General features: G+C 38.3%; 1 protein-coding gene across 1 annotated transcript in view; it reads right to left on the bottom strand.

The window, feature by feature from the left end:
* The window catches only part of HUNK (hormonally up-regulated Neu-associated kinase), a 130,573-nt gene extending 107,597 nt beyond the window's left edge, over nt 1–22,976 (bottom strand). The window contains exon 1 of the mRNA XM_044666849.1: nt 22,704–22,976. Within this exon, the coding sequence (XP_044522784.1) occupies nt 22,704–22,976 (273 nt within the window). The remainder of the gene's footprint in view (nt 1–22,703) is intronic.
* Nucleotides 22,977–23,733: the final 757 nt, after the last annotated feature.

Here is a 23,733-nt window from a genome sequence, read left to right as displayed (position 1 = left end):
ATATAAAACTTTAAAAAGAAAATTTAATGATCTCAGAAAAAGAATGAACAAATCACAAATGAACAGCTAAAAGTTTTTAATAATCTATATTTTATGGGTGAATTTTATGAAACCTTCAAATAATAATTCTAATTATGCATAAATTATTTACTAAAATTGGGAAAGAATCTCATCAAAATCCTTTTATGGCACCTAAGAATTCCTTACAATCTTTAATATTGGTTTAACACCTAATGTAGGGAGAGGCAAATCAGAAATAGAAGACCATAGTCCTATATCTTTAATAAATATCAGTTCAAATATGTAAATAAAATATTAGCAAAGAGGCTACAACACATCAATTGATGTCCATTGTCATTAATGTTATTTAACAAAGTGCCAGAAATGCTAGCTGTACCAATAAGACAAAAAACGAAATTGAGAAAATAAACCTATGTAAAGAAGAAATAAAATTGTTGCTTTTTTAGTGATATGATGGTCTTTGTAGAGAACCCTCTTACTTAGACAAATACAGCAAGAAAGAATGGAGATTTAGGTCAGCATATAACATAATTCCTGGCACATGGTAGATACTTAGTAAATGCTAACTAATTATGACTATGGCCAAGCTGTTATACTCTTAGCAGATTTAACAAGGAAATTTCTTGAAACTAAAGTATTACTACTCCTAGAAGAAACTGGTCTTGCATTAAGAAGTCTCTTCATAATCTACTTGAGGAGAGTTATCAAGCACAAATATCAGTTATCTCCCTATGGATCAAATCACAGAAGGAGATATTTTATATTGTGGAGAAGAGTGGTGAATTCTCTCCATTAAATTGTATGACAGATTTATCTATGATCAAGTCAACTCCAAGTATTTCCAAAGAGTACTTTGAGAAAGTAAATAAACTATCCCACATATGGAAGACATGAAATCTTTTAAGTTACAGAGAAACCACAAGTTGGAATCTACCATAATATCTGAAAGATAACTGCATATGGAGGTACAGAAAATACAGGCTTTATGCTTATCTCAGTAACTATTGCACCGAAATTCTCAGTTTACATAAAATTGTCCCTTCCAAAAAAAAAACCTATTTAATTTTAGCAACTGTTGCTATTACAAATAATCCTTTAATAGTGAATTTTTTTTGTTTTTGCATATCTTTCCTTTATAAATTAGACTTCTCATATAATAATGTTTTCATTTGGACATAGAAGCTCCCTTCTTAGCTTTTTTGAATGTATAGTCCAAAGAAATTATCAGGTGCTTTGAATGAGCAAAAATGGTGTAGTAAATATTTAATTGAATTGAGAAACTTTGAGGGTCCTGAGTTACAAGGTAAGCTAGTATAATTGTTTTCCCTTATATGAAATTGATATAATTGGGGTATCCCTTTGTGCAATCTTTCTTTTCTATGAAAGATAATACATATTGCATTTGAAGGTGTTGAATTCAGAGGCCTAATGTGACCTTTGGCATATTTGTGTATAAGACAAGTATTTGAAATATATTTGAATTTTTTAAATCTATCACAGTAACAAGTTAATAATAACTACACATGATCATAATGATAAAAATCTTACCAAAGATTTTTCATTCAAGGGATCATTTTGTCTGACATTTTTAGTTGATTTCCTGTCTGAAAATTTTATTCAATGAAACACAATTTTAAAGAATATCTACTGAATATAGGGAGCATCAAGGTAGCACAGTGGATATAGTGCCAGGCCTACAGTCAGAAAGTCTTGAGTTCAAATCTGACCTCAGACACTTAACTAGCTCTGTGACCCTGGGCAAGTCATTTAACCTTGTACGGCCTCTGTTTCCTCATCTGTAAAATGAGCTAAAGAAGGAAATGGTAAACCCCCCCCCCAGGATCTTTGCCAAGAAAACCCTAAAATGAGGGCAGAAAAAGTCAGACATGACTAAAATAAATGAACAAAATGATATCTCTTCCATCTACATAGAATTTTAGAGCAAAAATGGGCCAGAGAGATGCTCTAGTCCAATTCCTTTATTTTACATTATTCCTTTATTCATACACTTAAAATATGAAAATGCAGAATGACTTGTCCAGAGTCTTGTAAGACTAAGTAGCAGAGCAAAGATTCAAATGAATTTCTATGTCACTCTACATTTAAATATATAATGTATTTTTTTAGTTTTTACGTATGTACATCATATATTTATAGCAAAAAGTTGATAGAATTAAAGTTCATATATGTGTGTGTATAGAGATGTTTGTTGTTCAGTCATTTTCAGGCAGGTCTTCATGACCTAATTTTGAGTTTTCTCCGCAAAGATACTGGAGTGGTTTGCTCTTTCCTTCTCCAACTTATATGACAGGCGAAGGAAACTGAGGCACAGTGTTAAGTGACTTGCCCAGGAGTCACACATCTCATAAGTGTCTGAGGTGAGATTGAATTATGCCTTCCTGACTCCAGGTCCAACACTCTACTTACTGCACCAACTAACTGCCCAATATAGATATACAGTGCTTGAAAATTAACAATACACCTTATATATTACATACATAGTACCTCACATTTACACTGGAATTCAACTAGAACTGAGATTTCATTAATATAAAGAACCTCCAGTGAAAAGATGCTTTGAATAATGCAGATTTTTTTCATTCTTGGCATTGATATCCTCAGTGCCTAGCATGTGGTAGGTGCTTAATAAATGTTTATCAATTGATTATTGATTGGCACCTGCTCTGAAGTTTAGAATCCTAAGAGAGCTGCCTGGGACACACTTACATAGTATTTCCTAATTTACAAAATATTTTCTTCAAAACGACCTTGTGAGATCAAGAATGCAAGTATTATTGCCCTCATTTTACAGGCAAAGAAACTGAAGTCTTTATTTGCAGGCACAGAGACAGTGTCAGTCACACTGAAACTTAAACTTTTCACTCCAAGTCCAAGATTCTTTCCTGTATGCCATGCTGTTGAAAAACTGACATGTTTATGTACTTCACCTATCTATCTATCTATCTATCTATCTATCTATCTATCTATCTATCTATCTATCTATCTATCTATGATTAAATGCTGCCAACAATGTATTGACTCTCCCCACTCCCCCCCAAAAAAGATGAGATTACTAGTAATTCACACAGAATGCCTGCTGTACTCTGAAGCCCAGAAAGATCTACTCATAACCAACTTCAAATCTAGAAATCACGATGCTGAGTCTAATTTACTGGACAGAAACTATTTCCTATCATATGTTCTCCTAGGTACTTGTTCAGCAGTTGTAATTTAAAATATTTTTCATAATGTCTAGGAAAAGTCATCTCTGAGAAGAGTACATTTAGAACATGGTACAGTCACATCAGGGTACAACTCAAGTTTCATTACAGCAAATAAGGCTTGGAATAGAAACATTTCTCACAAATAGCCTTTTTTATATAGAAAAAGATGTCATCCTGGGGGACAGACAGTACAAATTTAGAGAAGTGTTTTGGAAAGAAGCTTTATTTTTAAGTGAAATGTAAATGTTCAATTGAGAATTGAGTCAGAACTAGTTCCTCTAATTAAATGGTTTTTTGTAATTATGGCACAAATGGCGCATTTCAAAAACTAGATTTCTTTCATAGTTTAATCAGCAATTCCAAACTAGAGATCAACCTCTGTAAATGACTGCACATAACTTTTGACCATTTGATTGAGCTATACCACCCTTGTGATGTTATTGGTCCTCTTCAAAAAACAAAGGACATTCATAGCTGTATGACCCTGGGCAAGTCACAATCCCAACTGCCTAGTCTTTTCCACTCTTCTGACTTAGAAGAGATACTTTGTATCTGTTCTAAGATAGAAGGGTTCCAAGGTAAGGATTTTTTTTAAGAAAAGAAAAACAAACAACAACCAGGAATTAATTAGTGGTGTCCTGATGTCTTAGTAAAACGTTTCCAAAATCTTTTCACAACAACTCTTTGCAAATGCAAGTGGTATTGCTCCTGCCTTTTTTCTTTTTACAGAAACAGAAAAATTAAATGAAAAGTAGGAAACTTCCCAAAGCCTTGATTTTTATACCCTTGGCCACTTCCTCTTTCCACACTTCAGAGAAGACTGTTCTTGGAACCTTAAAAGACAACAAGCAAATGTAAAGGCAATATTTTCTCAAGCTTTTCTAGCTGGATAACAAAGGATATAGACAAAACCAAAGATACTCTATTATTTTCATAAATAATCTAGGTTAACACTTTCAGACAACTTTATTCAACTGGATCATAGAGTAAGCAAGCAAGTCAATAGTCATACAATCATTTGCAATTGTATGATCTGATACAAAATTTCTTATCCGTTCTTTCTTACTTTCTTTCTTTCCTGAGTAAAGGATACTAAAGCTAAGATTGAAGTCTAAATGGACTTGAAAAAAGAGGGAGGAACAAGAAATAAAGCAGTTGGGAAAGAAGGTAGGTTTGAGCTTATTATTTATCCAATCTCATTTTGATGTTAAGTATCTTAGGACTTTGTTAACCAAAGCACAAGAGTAGGTGATGTCTTGGTCCAGTTAACCATTTCATTTAGAAATTACTCTGTAGAGCACATAAACAGTTGGATGAAATACTGGAGTTGTGAAAAAACAGGTTTAAATCTTACCTCAGAAATTATCTATGTGAGCCACGCTCTTTGTGGTGGCAAAAAATTGGAAAATGAGGGGATGACCTTTGATTGAGGAATTGCTGAACAAATAGTGGTATCTGTTGGTGATGGAATACTATTGTGCTAAAAGGAATAATGAACTGGAGGGATTCCATGTGAATTGGAACAACCTCCAGGAATTGATGCAGAGTGAAAGAAGCAGAACCAGGAGAACACAATCACATGTAATGACTTCACTACTAGCAGCAATGCAATGATCCAGGAAAATTCTGAGGAACATCTGAGAAAGAACGCTATCCACATCCAGAGAAAGAACTGTGGGAGTAGAAACACAGAAGAAAAACAACTGCTGATCACATCGGTCAATGGGGACATGACTGGGGATGTAGACTCTAAGCCATCACCCTAATGCAAATATTAATAATATGGAAATAGGTCTTGATCAATGACATATGTAAAACCCAGTGGAATTATTCATTGGCTGGGGGTGAGGAGGGGAGGGAAAGAACATGAATCATGTAACCATGGAAAAATACTCTAAATTAATTAAATAAAATTCTTCAATTCAATAAAAAAAAATTGTGATCCTAGGCAATTTACCCCTGTGAGCCTCAGTTTCCTGTAAAATTAGGTGGTTAGACTCCAATGTCTGGACTTTGAGACCTTTCCAATTCTAAATTTATGATCCTAAAATCCATGACCCTATTGTGTTGAATTATCAAATGAAAAGATGCTTTCATGAAATGAAAAGATTACAAAGTAATAATGTGCAAAATAGAGTTCAATATTTGTTCAACAAATATTCAAGAAGTACAAAGGATATTGGCTAAAAGAATGTTAATCAAACACGTGTAACTTAGCAAAGGTTGAAAGAAATGTGGAAGTTGTTAATTGATTTTGATGTTTATTAGTTCCTTTTTAGCATTATATTTACTCATATTACTTCAACATTTATGACTGGTCAATGAGGATACTCCTTTCTCCACAAGGAAAATCATAGCCCCTGCTCCTTTTTTGTGGATTTCTATAAACTACAAATTAAGCAAACAATTCATATCTGGTAGGCAGCTTTCCAGGTAATGAGTCTCTCCAATTTCACTCAACAAACATCTACTGTGTGCAAGGCACTATATAGGCACTGGGGATACAGAAGATGAAAGAGACCTTGCTTTCATGGAGCAAATATTCTACTGAGAGGGGAAACAATTGGTTTGAAGATTAAGTAAATCTGAGCTTTGAGAACTAAATTGTGGGCATGTAAGTGGCACAGTGAATAAAACTCCAGACACAGAGTCTGGAAGACTTGAGTTCAAAACCAGCCTCATAAGAAATGATAAGCCAGATGATTTCAGAAAAAGCTGGAAAGATCTGCAGGAACTAATGCAGAGTGAAATAAACAGAACTGGGAGAGAACACTATACACAATAACAGCAACATTGGACAATGATTATCTGAGAAAACTTGGCAATGCAATGATCTGGGATGATCCTGAAAGACTTATGATAGGGAATACTATCCACCTCCAGAGAAAGAATTGTTGGAGTTGTCTTTCACATCAGTGTATTTATGGTTTTATTTTGGTGTTTTGGTTATGTATGTGTTTGCTCTTACAACAATGACCAATATGGAAGTGGGTTTTGAATGATGATAAAAATAAAATGTAATGAATAATAAAATAAAATAAATCTCTAATATTAAAAAAAAAACAGCCTCAGACACCTAACTAGCTGTGTAATTCTGAGCAAGTCACTTATCCCTTGCGTCAGTTACTGACATATAAAATCAGGGAGAGAAGGAAATGGCAAGCCATTCCAGTATCTTGGCCAAAATATGGATCCAGATGGGGTCAAGAAATGTCAGACATGAACTAAAATGACTGAACAAAATTATTAGTGGATAGAGTTGGGATGAGTGGGGAAATGGCACCTAAGCTAAGCCTTAAAAGTAAGAAGCAATTCCAAGAATAGCGGTAAAGTAGAAAATGGAATGAGACATGAGAAGAGCAAATAAGATCACATGAAATCCTAGGAGTTATGTGAAATCAACAAGAAAAGATCAGTTGAAGCCAGTATTTGAGTATTAAAGTGCCATATAATGGAATAAGTATTTTACTCTGGAAACACAAGGGAGACACTTGAGTTTCTGGAATAGAGCAGTCACCTGTGCTTTAGGAATATCATTTTGGCAGCTGTGTAGAGGATGGATTGGAGGGGGAAATGGAGGCTATTAAGTTGTTCCTCATTCCAGAAATTGGAATTGTCACTGGAACCCATATGCTATCAATTAATGAGTATTTTTTAAGTGCCTACTATGTGTCAAGTACTGGATGCTCATTGCTGAAGATACAAGCACAAAGAATGAATTAATTTTGGACCCTTCTCATTTGTTAAATCAGTCAGAGTAGACACTAGGCTGACATTTGTTGTTGTTAAGTCATTTGTGGCTGGCTCTTTGTGACCCTGTTTGTGTTGTGTTTTTTTTTAAGCAGAGATACTGGAATTGTTTGCCATTTCTTTTTCCAGCTCATTTTGCAGTTGAGGAAACTAAGGCAGAGTTCATTGACTTGCCATGGGCCACACAGCTAGTAAGTGTCCTAGGCCAAATTTGAACTTGGAAAGATGAATCTTCCTGATTCTAAGGCCAGTGCACTATCTACTAACTGCCTCCATACACTGACATAGTCTTACAGAGCCAATTGGTTCCATGTTGCTATGAAGCACCAGAATAATTGTGAAAACAAGACTAACATATAGGGAAAAAAGAAAGAAAGGAAGCTAATGCCATAACAGTATGGATTTGTTAGTTCTGTCACAAATTAATGAGACTAGTCTGCTGTCTCTAAGCATGCCAAAGGCTCCCTATATAAGCAGAGACTGTTCCTAGTGACAACCATGTTTTATGAAACCCCAAATTTACCCTAGTCCCATAGAAATGTGCCTTCTGGAAACTCTCAGACTGACCCTTGTCTCAGGCTGAACAATACATCAAGCACCCATTGAGCCCCCCGGATAGGTGGTAAATGTAGTCAAATCTTAAGCATCTTTTTTTTTTATCTTCTTAGTTTCTCTTATTGTATTTAGGCTGCTCCTAGGTGCTCTAGCTTCACCCTACAACCTCTTTCCGAAGCCCCTAAGTAACTAGTCAATTGTTTCTCTTTGGTTATATTCCATAAGGTAGAAATATAACTCCAAGTTCTTTAGTTCAATGGAAATTCCCATTCTTGCTCTTTTTTCCTAGAGATATTGTTCCCAGAGCCTCAGAGCTGGTGTATGGTGTTGTGTCTATATGATTCTGTGTGGTGGCCACAAAAGCATCGTCTTCCTTGTCCTGATTAAAGGCGTTTTCTTTTGGAACTGCTTTGGTGGTTCTGTGATTTTTCAGGTTGACACTAGTCATCTGTAAAACAAAGTAATTCCTTTTTCAGGAACAGCTACCACATTTTCTACTTCTCGGTATCGCTCCACGGTACTTAGTCTAGTGATCTGTACTCAGTGAGTGCCCAATCAATGTCGTACAACTCTGTAGAAACACATTCTATATATAGATCTCTCCAAAAGGACAAAGAGATAGCAACTTGAAAGGGATCAGGAGAATGTCTTGAAGGAAGCAGGAAGAGAGCCTGGCAAGTTACTCAAAAGTTGGGAGGTAAAAAGGATAAAAGCAAACAAGGAAGAATCATGGAAAGAATAAAAACTTTCAAGCAAGAGGAGAAAAAACAAGAAGAATTATGGAAAACTTTTGACGGTGATTTGGCTTCAGATATTGATGTACTTATGGAGATTACATTCAAAGGACCCAAAACCAAACCTTCCTATCGCTATGGGAAACAGCAAAAAAAAAGAACTATGTTTGCAAATAACAAACTTCTCCCATCTGTTGCATTGTTGATATACTTTCAAAAGAGCCAAAAGCCTTTTAAAATTCATATAATGATATAAAATATTTTTCAAAATTCTAAGTTAGTCACTTGTCACATTCTAATACCTAGTAGCATAGAAGGTATAAAAGCAAAAACATGGGCATTATGCAGAAAGATGAAAAGTGTTTATAGAAGAAGAAAAAGCCAGCTGTGCTCCTTAGCCCAGGAAGTTCTCCTCATGACCAAAAAAAAGCTCAGATCACAGTGAAATACACAGATGTTTCCCTTCTCTATTTCTTCTCATCCAGTCAATGGGTTTTCTTTCAGATAGATATGGTGATGGTGCTTCTAGGAAGCTGTTGTTGGACCCTGTGTCCTGAATTCAGAGAAGTAACTAGGGTTTTTTGAACCTGATGTGGCCAGGGGGCAGTAAGGGTGCACCATGAGATGAAACTTCTGCCATAGGAGTATTGCATGCTAAGAAAGAGGCCCCCAAGACAACGAATATCACTAAATTTCCAACACTAAAACAAAACCAGGATAATCCACCCTGGTTACAGTGGTCTCAACTTTTATTTCTAAACCACAGTAACCTCTAAGTGTTCTTTGAATTCTTCTTGGGCATTTGGTTTTCTCTATCCATTCCGAAAGGTTCAATTTTAATTTCAATACAGACGATTCCCTGATCTTTCCCCCATACTTCTTTAATTATCCTAATCTTCCTGAAATTACTCATTTTTCAAGACCTACTGCATTCCCCTGAGCTACCCAGATGGTCATACCCTAGATCTTGCCATCATTACCCACAAAAGCACCACTTTCATGGAATTCTAAAATAATCTTATCTGATCCCAATCTTCTGCTTTGAAATCACAAATTTTGTTTATCATCCTCACCAGGGCCTCCACTTTTCAGTTCTTTCTCAGGGCACTTGGACACTCTCCTTCTCCCCAATCTTGATCCCTAGGTGGGCAAACCAGTTTAACTCTTCTGTCTTCTCTTGAATCTCTTACCCCCTTATCCTATCACTGATCTCTACTCCTACTTAAATGCTGCCAAATGAAGTCTGAGAAAATCACAAAACTATGCTGATCTCTACAAATGTTGTATAATATCAACTTCACCTTTACTCCAGCAAGGCAATCCTTTGACATCTTCTTTAATTGATTAACTATCCTGCTTTCTATAGTGGTTCTACCATATCTTTTCCTTCTTCTTCAATCCTGCCTTAGTTTCCCCTTTCCACATCCTCTTAGCTAAGGACCATGCTTCATATTCTACTAAAAAAAATTGAGATCATTTGCCAAAAACTTCCTCTTCTCCATTCCTCCCCATCTGACATCATCCTGATGCCTTCTACTACTATCTCCTCCTTCACCCATCTGACATGAAAAGGCAACTCTTCTTGCCAGTCCTTCTATGTACACAAGTGATCTCATTTTATCCAGTCTTCTCCAGAAAATGGGTCCCTCTGTCAACCCTATTTTCTCATGTATCTTCAATCTTTCCCTATCTACTGGCTGCTTCCCCACTGCCTACAAACATGTCCATATCTCATTACAAAAAAATGAAACAAAAAAATCTATTTTAAGTTACTTGATCCATCCATCCCTATTGGTTATCATCTATATCTTTTTTCTTTTTGAGGACTAAATCTGACAAGGCCACCTATAATCAATGCCTGCACTTTCTTCAGTCAGACCTCTGACCTTATTCATCATTCAACTGAAATTGCTCTCTCCAAAGTTACCAGTGAGCTCTTTATTATCAAATCTAATGACTTCTTTTTAATCCTCATCCTTCTTGACCTTCCAGCAGCCTCTGAAATTGCCTATCACCTTCCTTTTCTTGATAATCTCTTCTCTCTAGGTTTTTGTGATAATTCTCTATGATAATTCTCCTCTTGCTCTTTTCCTATCTCCTTTGCTGGATGTGTGTGACCCAAACAAAGTGCTTTGTCCCCAGCCCTCTTCCTTTCTCCCTTTATACTATTTCACTTGGTTATAGTCTTTTCTAGGCTGATGGTTCTCAAATCTACTTCTCTATCCCTAAACTCTCTGCTGGCCTCTAGTCTGACATCACTAACTGCTTATTGGACGTCTCAAACTGGATATCTTATAGATACCTTAACTCAATATGCCCAAAATTGATCTCATTACTTTCACTCCAAATTCTCTCCTCTTCCTAACATCTGTAATGCACCCTACTGTTGAGAGTCTTGCCATGTGTCTAGTCACTCAGGCTCACAACTTAGTGCAATATTCAATTCCTCTCTCTCTCACTTTCCCCCATCTCCAATATGTTGTCAAGTACTGTCAGGTTTACCTTTGTAACCTTTCTCTTATTTGCCTCCTTCTCTCTGGTGTAAATCCTCATTACATGATGCCTGGACTATTTCAGTAGCCTGCCGGTTGTTTTCCCTGTTACAAATCTCTCCCCACTAAAAGTCTAACTTTTACTAAACTTTCAAAGTAATCTAAAGCATAGGTCTGAACACATCATCCTTCCCACTCCATAAATTCCAGTAGTTCCCTATCACCTGCAGGATTGAAAATAGTATCTTGCTTGGCTTCAAAGCCCTTCATGACATGCTTTCCAGTCCCACCTTTCCATCCTTCTTATATTTTACTCATCTCCATACTCTGAGACCTAGTACCACTTGCCTCTTTGCTGTTCTTCTACATGACACTCCATATCTCCCAGCCCTGAGTATTTTCACAGGCTGTCTTCCTATGCTTAGAATTCTCTACCTCATCCTGGTTTCTAGCAAGTCATAACTAAAATTCTATCTTCTACAGGAAGCCTTTACCAATCTCTATTAATGCCAGCACCTTCATTTTATTAATTATCTCAAATTTATCTTGTTTATATCTTATGTTTACACAGTTGTTTGCATGTTGTATCTCTCATGAGACTCCCCAAAAGCAATGATTGTCTTACATCTTTCTTTTTCTCCCTGGCTCTTAGTACAAAGCCTGGAAGAGGGATTAATAAATGTTTACTGAGTAAATGTACATGTATTATGGGATGATATCAAGGGACTATGAAATAGGGAGAAAAGAGAGCTTATGGTGAATATCCTCAATATTTTGATAAAGTATGATGTAAAAGAATGGAGAGGGCCAGTGGGAGAGAAATGTCTTTTTCCACTTTAAAAAGCTTTTCCATATTTTTTAATTTTTAATTTTTTACATGCTAATATGTTTTTTAATATTTTCCCCCAACTACTTGTAAAAACAATTTTTAACATTCATTTTGGGAGAAAAATCTTAGTAAATGACATCCACTATGTGACAAAAGGTAGGGAACAAATGCAGTAGAGAGTGGGATAGAGATTCAGTTGAGAAATAAAAGTATTAACATTGCTGTAATAAGGGTTCGATTGAGATTAGATAATATTCATCTGTAGTGGGTCGATTCAGCATGGTATAACTACAAAATTTAATCAATTATCTTAAAACTATTACTTCAGTTTGGATTTTTGTTTTTTAATATTCAGGCCCCATTTTTCTCCTTATTTTCTTTATGGTTATTTAACTGTTCTTTTGCACCTCCTATTGGGGGTAAAACTAAAATCAATGAGTGAGAATTTGGCAGTAAAGTCAAAGAACAGATAGAGATCAAAACCTCTGGCTAACAGGAAATTTGGGGGTTATTTCTGGATTTCAATTAGTTATACTATCCTCTCTCTTGATTTGAGGAGGGAAGAAGAAATGTGAGAGGTTTGAGAAGGGAAAAAAAAAGTTTAGAATAGCTTCTGAAGGGATTGAGATAGAGCATTAACTAGGGAGAAATAAAAGGACTGCCTTGATGCAGTGAAGGCCCAGTTGAAGTTGAATAACATGAATTTATAATAAACCCAGTAAGCATTGTTGTGTGATATCTCCTGGGTACAGTCAGGAGCCCTAGGTTTGGAGTAGAGGATGGTGGGAATAATCCAGATTTGAGATTTGGGAAAAGATGAATAGCTGTAAGATGAGGAAGTTAAAGACTTGAGAACAGAGGTCAGTGTAGAATTGAAATGGTGAACTAGTCAAGATTGGAAAAAAGAGGAAAATGAAGTTAGAGTGGAGATAATGATCTAAAAAGGTAATGAGGAGGAGAAGGGTTGAATTTCTTGATGAGAGGGAAGAATAAGCTTGTAAAGGCAAAGGGAGAGGGAGAGGTGGAATGATAAGAAGGAATAAGTTGAGGAACCATAGTTCCTTTTTTTTAAAGAAAATATATTTTAGATTTCACATTTAAAATTATCTTAGTTTTGCTCGATATCCCCTCGATATTCAGCTAAATATTTCTTCTCCCTTAAAAATAGAATTTTTTAAAAGAAAGAAGAAAAAATAACAAATCATTAAATCTACTAATAAATGTGGGTTTCTAATTAAGGAAGTATAATACTTGGGTATAATGATGAGGTCCAGGGAGATTCCTATGCATGGCTAAAGTAGAGTAGAAGTGAAGTCATCTGAGTCAAAGAGACAGATTTGAGATTTGAGAGATAAAGGGATTTGGAAACCACACCAAAATGAATATTGAAGTTGATTGTGTAAGAGCAAGAGCTAAAGAAGAGAAGACAGTGAAAAAGGAGAGAAAATGACAAGAGATCAGTCACCATGATGAGTATTGGTAGGAAAATTTATTTGGACATTAAGAGGTGAAGCTGCTGAGTGATGGTGGTAGAGTGTAGTGTGTGGAACTGTCAGTGAATAGCAAAAAGTATTCACATACTCCCCGACCCTCACCCCCCAACCAGTTTAAGACGGGAGATTGGTGAGCTGTGTGAGAGAAGGTATGACCAGGGCTAAAGAGAATGACCAGAGATGCAACCAAATCTCAGTGAAAAACATAGTACATGGGAGGAACACGAGAAAGAAGCCCAAAAGGATGAAGAATTGTTTCAATATGAAATCCCAGAGGACAAAATGGAATAAATAGTCAGGGTTGGAGTAGCATATTCATAAGGATAAGTTTGGGGAGGTTAAGTTTCCCTTTTTTGAATCATATGTTGTTTTTCAGTCATTTTCTCTTCATGATCCCATTTGGAGTTTTCTTTTCTTTTCTTTTTTTTTTAAACCCTTGTACTTCAGTGTATTGTCTCATAGGTGGAAGAGTGGTAAGGGTGGGCAATGGGGGTCAAGTGACTTGCCCAGGGTCACACAGCTGGGAAGTGTCTGAGGCCGGGTTTGAACCTAGGACCTCCTGTCTCTAGGCCTGACTCTCACTCCACTGAGCTACCCAGCTGCCCCTTTTCTTTTTTTTTAAAAGTTTAATTAATTAATTGAGAATATTTTTCCATGGTTACATGATTCATGTTCTTTCCCTCCTGTCCTCTCATCCCGCTCCTGTAGCCAATGAGCAATTCCACTGGGTTTTACACGTGTCATTGATCCAGACCTATTTCCATATTATTAACATTTGCACTAGGGTGATCGTTTAAGAGTCTACATCCCCAATCATATCCCCATCGACCCATGTGATCAAGCAGTTGTTTTTCTTCTGTGTTTCCTCTCCTGTAGTTCTTCCTCTGAATATGGATAGCGTTCTTTCTCATATGTCTCTCATAATTGTCCTGGATCATTGCATTGCTGCTAGTACAGAAGTCCATTACATTTGATTTTACCACAGTGTATCTGTCTCTATGTATAATGTTCTCTTGGTTCTGCTTCTTTCACTCTGCATCAATTCATGAAGGTTGTTATAGTTCACATGGAATCCCTCCAGTTCATTACTCCTTTTAGCACAATAGTATTCCATCACCAACAGATACCACAATTTGTTCAGCCATTCCCCAATTGAAGGGCACCCCCTCAATTTCTGAGTTTTGCTACCACAAAGAGCATAGCTATAAATATTTTTGTACAAGTCTTTTTCCTTATGATCTCTTTGGGGTATAAACCCAGCAGTGGTATGGCTGGATCAAAGGGCAAGTAGTCCTTTAAAGCCCTTTGGGCATAGTTCTAAATTGCCTTCCAGAATGGTTGGATCAATTCACAACTCCACCAACATTTGGAGTTTTCTTGGCAAGAACTAGAAAAAGGCACTGTCATTGTTTGCCATTTCCTTCTCCAGCACATTTTAAAGGTGAGGAAACTCAGGTCAATCGAGTTAAAGTGACTTGCCCAGTATCACACAGCTAGAAAGTGTCCAAGACCAGATTTGAAGTCGGGAAGAGGGGCCTTCCTGAATCCAGGCTCAGCACTGTGCCACCTAGCTGCCAATCACCTAACCAGCACCCTATTAAGACCCAAAGGAGGGTACTGCCATAGTTTCCTGGCTTCCAGTTTTTCTCCTCTCTAATTATTCTTCTTAAACACAGTCATGAAATTGATACTCTAAGGTGAAGGTCTTACTATGTCATTCCCTTGCTCAAGCAGCTTCAGTGGCTCCTTATTGCCTCTATGATAAAATAAAGTGCTTCAGCTCAGCATATCGAGTTTAGCTTCAGCCTGTCTTTCCAGGCTTATTGCATATACATTACTCCCGCTTATGCACTCTGTGTTCTAGCTAAACTAAATTATCATTCCATCTCTTCCCCTGTACCTTTATATAGGCTTATCCTCTATACAAAGGAATCACCTCCTCACCTCACCTTTTAAAGCCTTGGGTTTCCTTTAAGGCTCAATACATGTCTCTTCCCCCACCCCCACCCCCCAAGGGAAGGCTTTTGTAATTTTGTTTTTTATACATTCTATCACCCCAATATGAGCAGCTTGGTGATGCAGTGAATAGAATGCCTGGCCTGGAGTCAGGAATTCGAATCGCACCTCAGACATTTACTAGCTATGTTACCCTGGGTAAGTCACTTAACCTGGTTTGCTCAGTTTCCTCATCTGTTAAATGATCTGAGAAAGGAAATAGCAAACCACTGTAGTATTTTGTGCTAAGAAAACCTCAAATCAGGTCATGAAGAATTGGAAATTGGATGCAATTGAAAACCACTCAACAACAAATTACCCTGGCAGTTTAGGCACCATTTTTCCTTTTGTCTTTCTATCCCTACCACTGAATACAGTACCTTGCATTTAGTAAATGTTTAATAAATGCTTGATAGATTTCATAATCCCAAAGAATCTCTAGAGCAAATGAAATGACTGTCCTAATCCACAATCTTCAGAGAACTCTGTGACAGCCCTAATCTATGGCTGCCAACTCAACGAACTTTCACTTTTGAAAAATGCTCCAACATCTGATCAGTTAAGCTATCCTGGAATGGCCTAGCAATGTGCAAAACGCAGTACTCATTTAGTCTACAGAGATGCTAAGACTAGTTTCTGTGATTCCATGCCTGGAGAGAAGATTTAAGGTTATACCCCGCTATGTAGGCACAGCTCTGCACTGCTCTGTTGTCTCTAAGAGCTCTAAGTCAATGAGAGCTGTGTCAATGAATGTAGCAGAAGAATCATTCACGAGTACTTCAAAAGGTGAGGCAGGGCTGAAAGTCTAAAGGAAAGAATTTGCCAACAACCTGGACAACATGTAATCTTGGAAAGTATATGCATTGACAGATTACACATTACACACTGGGCCGGTGTTTTTTTCAAAATACTTTCATAGACACATGAAAGTTCCTGCTGAGGACTAATAGGAGTTTCCAGTTCTCCAAAGATTACTTGTTTCCCATAGCAATCATACCCCTGGATTTCTAACATTTTCATATACAGATTTTAGCACCTGTTTGTTCCAGAAATACTTTCTAAAAACAGATCTTTCAAAAGGCCACTTCTAAAATTAGTCATTTTCTTTTATTACAAAGCATAGTAAATTGTATTTTTAGTAAGTGCTTCACACCAGGTATTTGGCATTATCCTGTCAAATCTATGATTACCAGCAATTTAGTAAGCTAGGCAACCCTTTTTTAGCTCAACAAAAGCAGGAAAGAAAGTGAGAAGTGACTTATTTTTAAACAAAGACCAATTTTTAGCACTTTCTTCATCAATTTCTCAGGGGATGTAAAGCTGGAAGAAGTGCCTTTAGAGACCATCTAGTCAAACTCTCTTATTACTCATGAGGAAGTTGAGGTCTAGAGAGGGAAAGTAACTTGCCGTAAGGTCACTGAGCCCAGCAGAATGAGGATGTTTCATTCTTTTTATTTGTACTCCCAGCACTTAGCACAACACTGTGCTTAATAAATAACTTGTGGATCCCTCAAACTGACAAAGCCCATATTCACACTCAAGTTTTCTGCCTCCAAATCTGGCACTTATTTTGCTAAACCACATGATATCTCAAGTATGTGTGGCCAACTTTGTACCATAGAGTGGCTTAATCATAAGTGGAGGCAAAGGTGACTTTAAACTGTGGTCCTTTTTGCAGCTTTGTTCCAGAGGTGATGAAGAATGGTCTAACTCTAACAGACTGAATATTGCCCAAGACACCAAAACCTGGATTCAAGCGAAGGCTCTGACTCTCATGGCTTTGTGATATTGGGAAAAGAAATTTCTAGGGGACAGTTGGATAGCTCAATGGATTGAGAGCCAGACCTAGAGATGGGAGGTCTTGGTTCAAATCTAGCCTCAGGAACTTCCTAACTGTATGACCCTGGGCAAGTCACTTAAGCCCCGTTGCCTGGCCCTTACCATTCTACTGCCTTGGAATCAATACAGTATTGATTCTAAGACGGAAGGTAAGGGTTTTAAAAAAAAGTAATTTCGTCTATGACCCTGTTTCCTCATCTGCAAATTAAGTAGGTTGAAATAGGTAAGTAGTATCATCCAAAAGAAAAGGGAAACATTAAACTATATTTAAGCATTCCTACAAACCATATATTGACTTAGAAAACTACATATTAATGTTACCTATGTTCTATTGTACTTTTATTTCATTAAGTATTTCTAAATATGTATTTTTTAAACCTTTACATTCCATCTTATTATTAACTCTAAGGCAGAAGATTAGCAGGTGTTAGGCAACCAGGGTTAAATGACTTGCCCAGGATCATACAGATAGGAAGCATCTGAGACCAGATTTGAACCCATTACCACCATCTCCAGGCCCGGCACTCTACCCACTGTACTACCTAGGGGGAACCCTGGCAACACTCCCTACTGTCGGTGGAATCAGACTAAAATGTAATTGGTGGGGCAGCTAGGTAGCTAAGTGGATCACTATCACTATCCAAGCCTGGGATAAGGAGGAGTTGGGTTCAAATCTGGCCTCAGACACTTCCTAGCTGTGTGATCCTGGGTAAAGTCTTACTTAACCCTGTTTGCTTAGCCCTTGCCTTTCTGTCTTAAGACAGAAAGTAAGAGTTTTAAAAAGAAAAAAAGAGAGAGAGACAGACCCTGTTCTCAGTCAATAAATATTTATTGTCTATCATGTGTCAGGTGCCACACTAAGTGCTAAGGATTAAAAAAAAAAAGGCAAAAACTAGAACCCTGATTTTAAGGAGTTCAGGGTCTAATGAGAGAGACAACATGCAAACTACTCAATACATGTAAGGCATAAGCAAGCTAAATTAGATATAATCAACAGAGGGAAGGCACTATCATTAAGGGAGAGAGAGAGCAGTTTACTATACTGAAGGCGGACTTTTAGTTGGAACTTAACGGAAGTCTGGGAAGTTAAGAAGCAAAGATGAAAAGGGAGAGCATTTCCAATTATGAGGAATGGCCAATTAAAAAAATCCAGAGTCCAAAGATGGAATTTCTTGTTCAAGCATTAGCAAGGAAGCCAGTTGAGGGATCTCAGAGTTAGTGGGAGTGGGGTTGGGGGAGGAAGAAATTTAAGGCATAAGAAGACCAGAAAAGTAGGGGTAGGTTTTGAAGGCTCTGAATGACCAGAAAGTGGCATAATATACTTTTTTTTAAACCCTTATCTTCTGTTTTAGAATCAACTCTAAGAATCTTTTCTAAGGCAGAAGAGTAGTCAGGACCAGGTAACTGGGGTTAAGTGACTTGCCCAAAGTCATAAAGCTAGGAGGTGTTTAAAGCCATATTTGAGCCAAGGAGCTCTTGCCTGTAGGCCCAGCTGCCTCACATAAAATATACTTTTTAATCCATGAAAAAAATCTTCAAATAAGTTCCTTCTGAATAAGAAATAAAGGAGCTCCTAAATAAGTCCCCCTTCTAATGTGTCTCACTTGAATAAATGAATGAAACATTTATTAAGCATTTACCATGTACAAAACACTATGCTAAGAATACAAGAAAGAAAAATAAGATATTCCTTGATCTTAAGGAGCTCACATTTTAACCAGACTAACAACAGAGATATAAAGATCCAATGGTCAGTGACTATAGGAGGTAACAGTAAAGCAAATATTGTTTATTCTTTAATGTCATTTCCACTTTGCTCTTACTAAGGACTTTAGTGGCAAATAGTTAATTACTCAAAGTAGTAATAGCATATATAATTCCAGTTTCCTTTGCCTAGTATTTTATCATTGTCAGTCCAAAAACATTAGTCATAGCCCAAGAACACATCATAAGGACTTCTTATGATTAACTGAATAACCTAAAGACCAATTAATAAACTTCATTCACCTTGGGGATTTTTATAAATAGCTAAGTCTGGCTGTACTACACATGTTAGCAAAAAATGTCCACAAACAATAAACCTTTTGATATATAACAACAAGGTTAAGCTATTGAAAAAACAAATACTTAAAGTTATTAAATGATTTATAAAGCATTTGAATTGTGCAAAGTGGTGTCTCAAAAATCTGTCTTCAGTTTTAAACCATTAAAGTCTAAAACTGCACAAAAACTTTTTGGACATCCTGTATATAATACTTGATAATTTACAAAATGCTTTCCATCCCGATTTTACAGACAAGAAAACTGAGGGTTAAGAAGTTAAGTTTGTTGACCAAGATCCCACTACATGAAAAAGACAGAAATGAATTTCTCATCTAGGGTCTTCTTTCTTCAAGTCTACCACATCCATGCTTCAGTTATCACCATACTTTCTGGTAAAAGCCACATTAAAGATTTTGACTTGAAATCTCCCCAAGAAAAAACCTAATTAATATTACTTCATAAGCTACCTCAGAGGCAGCTATAAAATATTTCGAAAGGCAAAATGTTGAGTCTTCCCCATCGTCTTCTTCACAGTTCCTTTACCCTTTGGTGGATCTTGACAGCTCTGTGGAGAAGTGGTTAGAGCCCTGAGTGTCAGAAAAATCTGAATTCAAATCTGGAGTCCCAGAATAGCTATTTGATCTTGAGCAAGTCACTTAAACTTTATCTACTTCATATTCCCTCCTTAAGTGTCTGGCATATTGTAGGTGCTTATTAAATGCTTGTTTCCTTCCTTCTGGTTCCTTCCTGGGTATCCAGTTGTCTCAGGATGACCTGACACCTCCCTCCCCCTCCTTTTCAGGGTAAGGATGGGAAAAGCAGGGTTTCTCTTACATCATTATTGACTTAAATCTCTCTCAAGTTACACCCACACCTCATAAAGTATTTGAATTTTAAAAGATCAAAGGGAAAGGGTAATATTGAGCCCAATGTAAAAGATCCTCTAATTTTGTCATTTCAAGTGCCCTAGTAGAGGAGATACATAGGGGTGGTAGCTTTCCTTGAGGTATTCAAATTAATATGTAGACTCAACCCTGCTTACCTTCTCTAATTCCTTCATTCACCCTTTCCCCAAGTTGCTTTTCTTTTCTTTTTTCCTAACTTGGATGATCTAATAGAAAAAGTTAAAACATCTTTCAGAGCTTAAGGAACCACATAACATGTGGTTTTAGTATTCAGGTAAGTAACTGGGATTACCTCTGCTGGGATCTGGATAATGAGATGTATAACTTGAGAAAGGATCTCATTAAGAGCCTCAGAAAGATTCTTCCTAGATACATTTGTGAAAAATTAGTCTTTTGATCCGGGGGAAATCTTCAAAGTCTACATTGATTAGACAAGTCCACAAAGGTGCTAGATTTGGAAGACAATATCTCTGAATAGCACCTGATGTTTCTTTGTTGTCAACAAGAGAGGATATTCAATTTCAGATTTAGAAGAGCTGTCGCTAGAGCAAATCAAATGACTAATAATTTTAATAGCCTAATTAGTCTCCAAATCTTCCTATTTCTGTGATTTTAAAAATGTGCCTTTCATTTTAAAAGATTAACTGGCACAGAAGGAGAGAAAAGGAGGATTCAATGAGAGATACACATTGCTTTTGGCATACTATCTTTTCCATTCAGTTCTCACGTCAAACTTCAAGAACAAAACATCTAGAGGGCATGGCTTGTGTTTTTTGCCATGATCTTGTATAGCTGTACAAAAGCCAAAACACTATGTATATGCAACAAGAGTTTAACGGTCATCATAATGAAGTCTTGCTAAACAAGTAAAAATAGAAAGAACATGCAGAAGAAAAACTAAGGTGGGTGGCAGGGAAGGTGTGTACTCACAGTACCTTCTATTGTTATCAATAGAAAAATCTCATTACTTTCCCCCTATATTTAGAGCACAAATGCCTACTATTAAGTTGAAACTGGGAGTTTGTAAAGAAAAGACGACAACCTTAGAGCAACAAAAGTATTCTCATTTATAATTAGGGAACAACGTACTTCTGTATATTCTAAACTAAACTGATTTATAATTTATAAAGTAGCACACTTTTGAAAGGACTAGAAAGAGGTCGGGAGTCTTTTTTCCCTGCTTCTATTGAAATAGTCATTTCAGTTACTCATCATCCAACATTTCCTTTTGGCATGGACAATGAATCCAAAACCACTATTAAAATAATTACTCCAGCCGTGTCTGCACAAAAGAAATGGGTATCCTTCACGAGAATCTAGGAAGACTACAGCCATCACAGGGATCCCTTTATTAACTTAGCTGGAGAGGGAACAAGATCAAAGTAATGGGAAATGGACAGTTGAGAAGCAGGGAAGAAAACAAGGATGAGTGAGTCCTGGGGTACTTAAAAATAATTATCATGATTGTTATGCTTTAACGGAAAGGGTAGCTCAACTTTCTATAGGATTTCACTCCAATAAGAAGCCCAAGTTTGTATTCTTGGTATTCGCAGAAACCCTGTGCTGGATGTCTTGAGTTTCTTCAACAAGTTGTTCAAACCCTTACAAAAATCTACTCACTAAAATAATTTTATACTCGGGATATTGACCGTCAGGAAGAAATGAATAGGATCTTTTGAGAGTCTCAGTCTTTTCCTCTCTGATTAACCAGACTTCTGAAATCCCATGAGAGCCCAACAGATCTCCTGGCTTGGAGTTCACTTCTAAGTAAGCCATTACCTCCTCTCATGTCAGTCAGAAATGACCATGCCTGAAAGAGTTGCAGTGGTTTGGGAGTAAGACTCCTTAGTGACTCCTTAGATAGGAAGGAGAGTTCCTTCCACATGTTGAATGTATGGGTATGTTTGTGTGACCATATTTAAAACAGAACCTTAATACCTTTTTAAATCATTCTAATGAGAATTTGCAAGTATGAGGCTGAGAGAATTGGAGAAGGGATGGGAAGGCAAAAGTGCCACGCTCTTAGTTCTTTATCTTAACTACATTCAGAAACGTTCTTCAGACTCTCTAGGAACACTGTCTAGCAGGGAAAGGAAATAGTTCCTTCCTGTCCATGAGCTTTTCTATAATTCCACCCCCATCTCCACCTCACCCCACCCCCAGCCCTAGTACCCGAGAGAGGTGTCAGGTTCCAAAAGCCTAAATGGTTAGATAATCTGTTTAATCCCCTAGCCAGTCCAACAGAGGACCCCCCCCCCTGCCCCGCACCTCCAAGAACTCCAGACCCACCTCCTCTCTACTCAGCCTTCTCAGTGAAGGAGTGGAGAAGAGGGGGAAGGGATGGGATGGGAAAGAGAATTTCACCATTCCTTTGGTGGAAAGAACCACCAACCCTCAAAGCCATTACAATCTGCCAGGAGAAGTTAGGGTTAGAGTAAATGGGGGTAAGGATGGAAGATGAGTAACCTCAAGTCTGTCCTCTAGTCAATTATTTACGGCCACTGGCCTATTCACTCCCTTTCTGTTCAGATCCTAAATCAGTAGCTAGGACAGGAATGTATGGAGATTAGAGGTAAAGCAGGGTTACATTAACCCTATGTGATCCATCAGATTACCTTATGATACAGGGACGCCCTGCTCGGTGATTCAAACTACAGGGGAGCCTTCCCTTCAACCCTTACTAGGAATGAGTGGCCCTAACTTTTGGCTGCAACCTCTATGCCTCCCGCCTCTCTCCCACCCTGGCCGCCGGGAGGCAACCGGGGTAGGAACTGGGGGCGCGGTGGCCGTCCTTTAAACTTTCAGGGATCTGGACCTTCTCACCTTTTCTCCGGTCAGCACATGTAGTCCCTCTCTCACTTTAGCGAAGGAGCCTTCTCCCAGCTTCCTGCTGCCGATGAGATAGTTGCCAACCCGTTTGTTGTGCTGGAAGTCCCGGAGCTGCTCCCTAGACACCGCGCTCACCCAGGCAGGGAGGAAACTTCCAGCCGAGGCAAGAGAAGGCTTCGCGTCTTCCCCGCCGTCGTCTCCTCCTCCGAGCCCCGAGCCTGGCGCGGTGGGCTCGCTCAAGAGCCCGTCCCCAGCCGCGGCCGGCATCCTTCGCCTAGTCTTCTTCCAGCTGCCGCTGCTGCTGCTGCTGCTGCCGCCGCCGCCCGCCGATGCTTTCCCCGCCCCTCCTCCTTCTCCTCCTCCTTCTCCTCCCCCCAGTCCGGGTGGGACTCAGCAGCCTCTGACACTTTCCTATTGGCCTCGACTCCCACCCCAACCCCTGGCCGCAGAGCTGTCCAGTCCCAAGCTAGCTCCCCCAGCTCCTCCTGCGTTTCACTCATCCACCGGGGAAGCCTCCTGCTACGCACGTATACAGGCTGCCCTCCTCAAGACCCCCTCCTCTCCGCCTCCCCCCGCCCCCCAGAAAAAGAGACAATAGGGGCGTAATGAAAAGATTAGCTGGCCCCACCCCAAGTCTCTGGCTCCTCTACTCTAGGGAGAGTCTGGTGGCCAAGGTGGAAAAGGAACAAACCTCAATTCCACCTCCCTTACCCCTTTCCCCAATTAAGTTCCTCTTTCGAAGGTCTGATGGTTTTTCTGGTTTTGTTTCACTGGAATAGGATTCCCCCTCCGGGCTTCCCTACAGGCTGGGTCACGACCATAATCTACTGGCTCCGGCGTGCCAGGGATTGCATCTCATTCAGAAGAAAACAGAGAAACCAGCTTCAGCTTGGTTTGTTTTCTGGCACCGAGGAAATCCTGAGTTGCTGCTGTCTTCTCTATTTAGGGTTTTCCCCTGGTCTCCCTCTCTGTCTTACGGCTACTCTGGGCTCGGATTCGCCCCCCTCCTCCTTTCCCGTTCCCC

This window comes from Gracilinanus agilis, chromosome 3 (genome assembly GCF_016433145.1).
Source record: "Gracilinanus agilis isolate LMUSP501 chromosome 3, AgileGrace, whole genome shotgun sequence".
NCBI classification, from domain to species: Eukaryota; Metazoa; Chordata; class Mammalia; order Didelphimorphia; family Didelphidae; genus Gracilinanus; species Gracilinanus agilis.
This window is presented reverse-complemented; position numbering and strand designations above follow the sequence as displayed.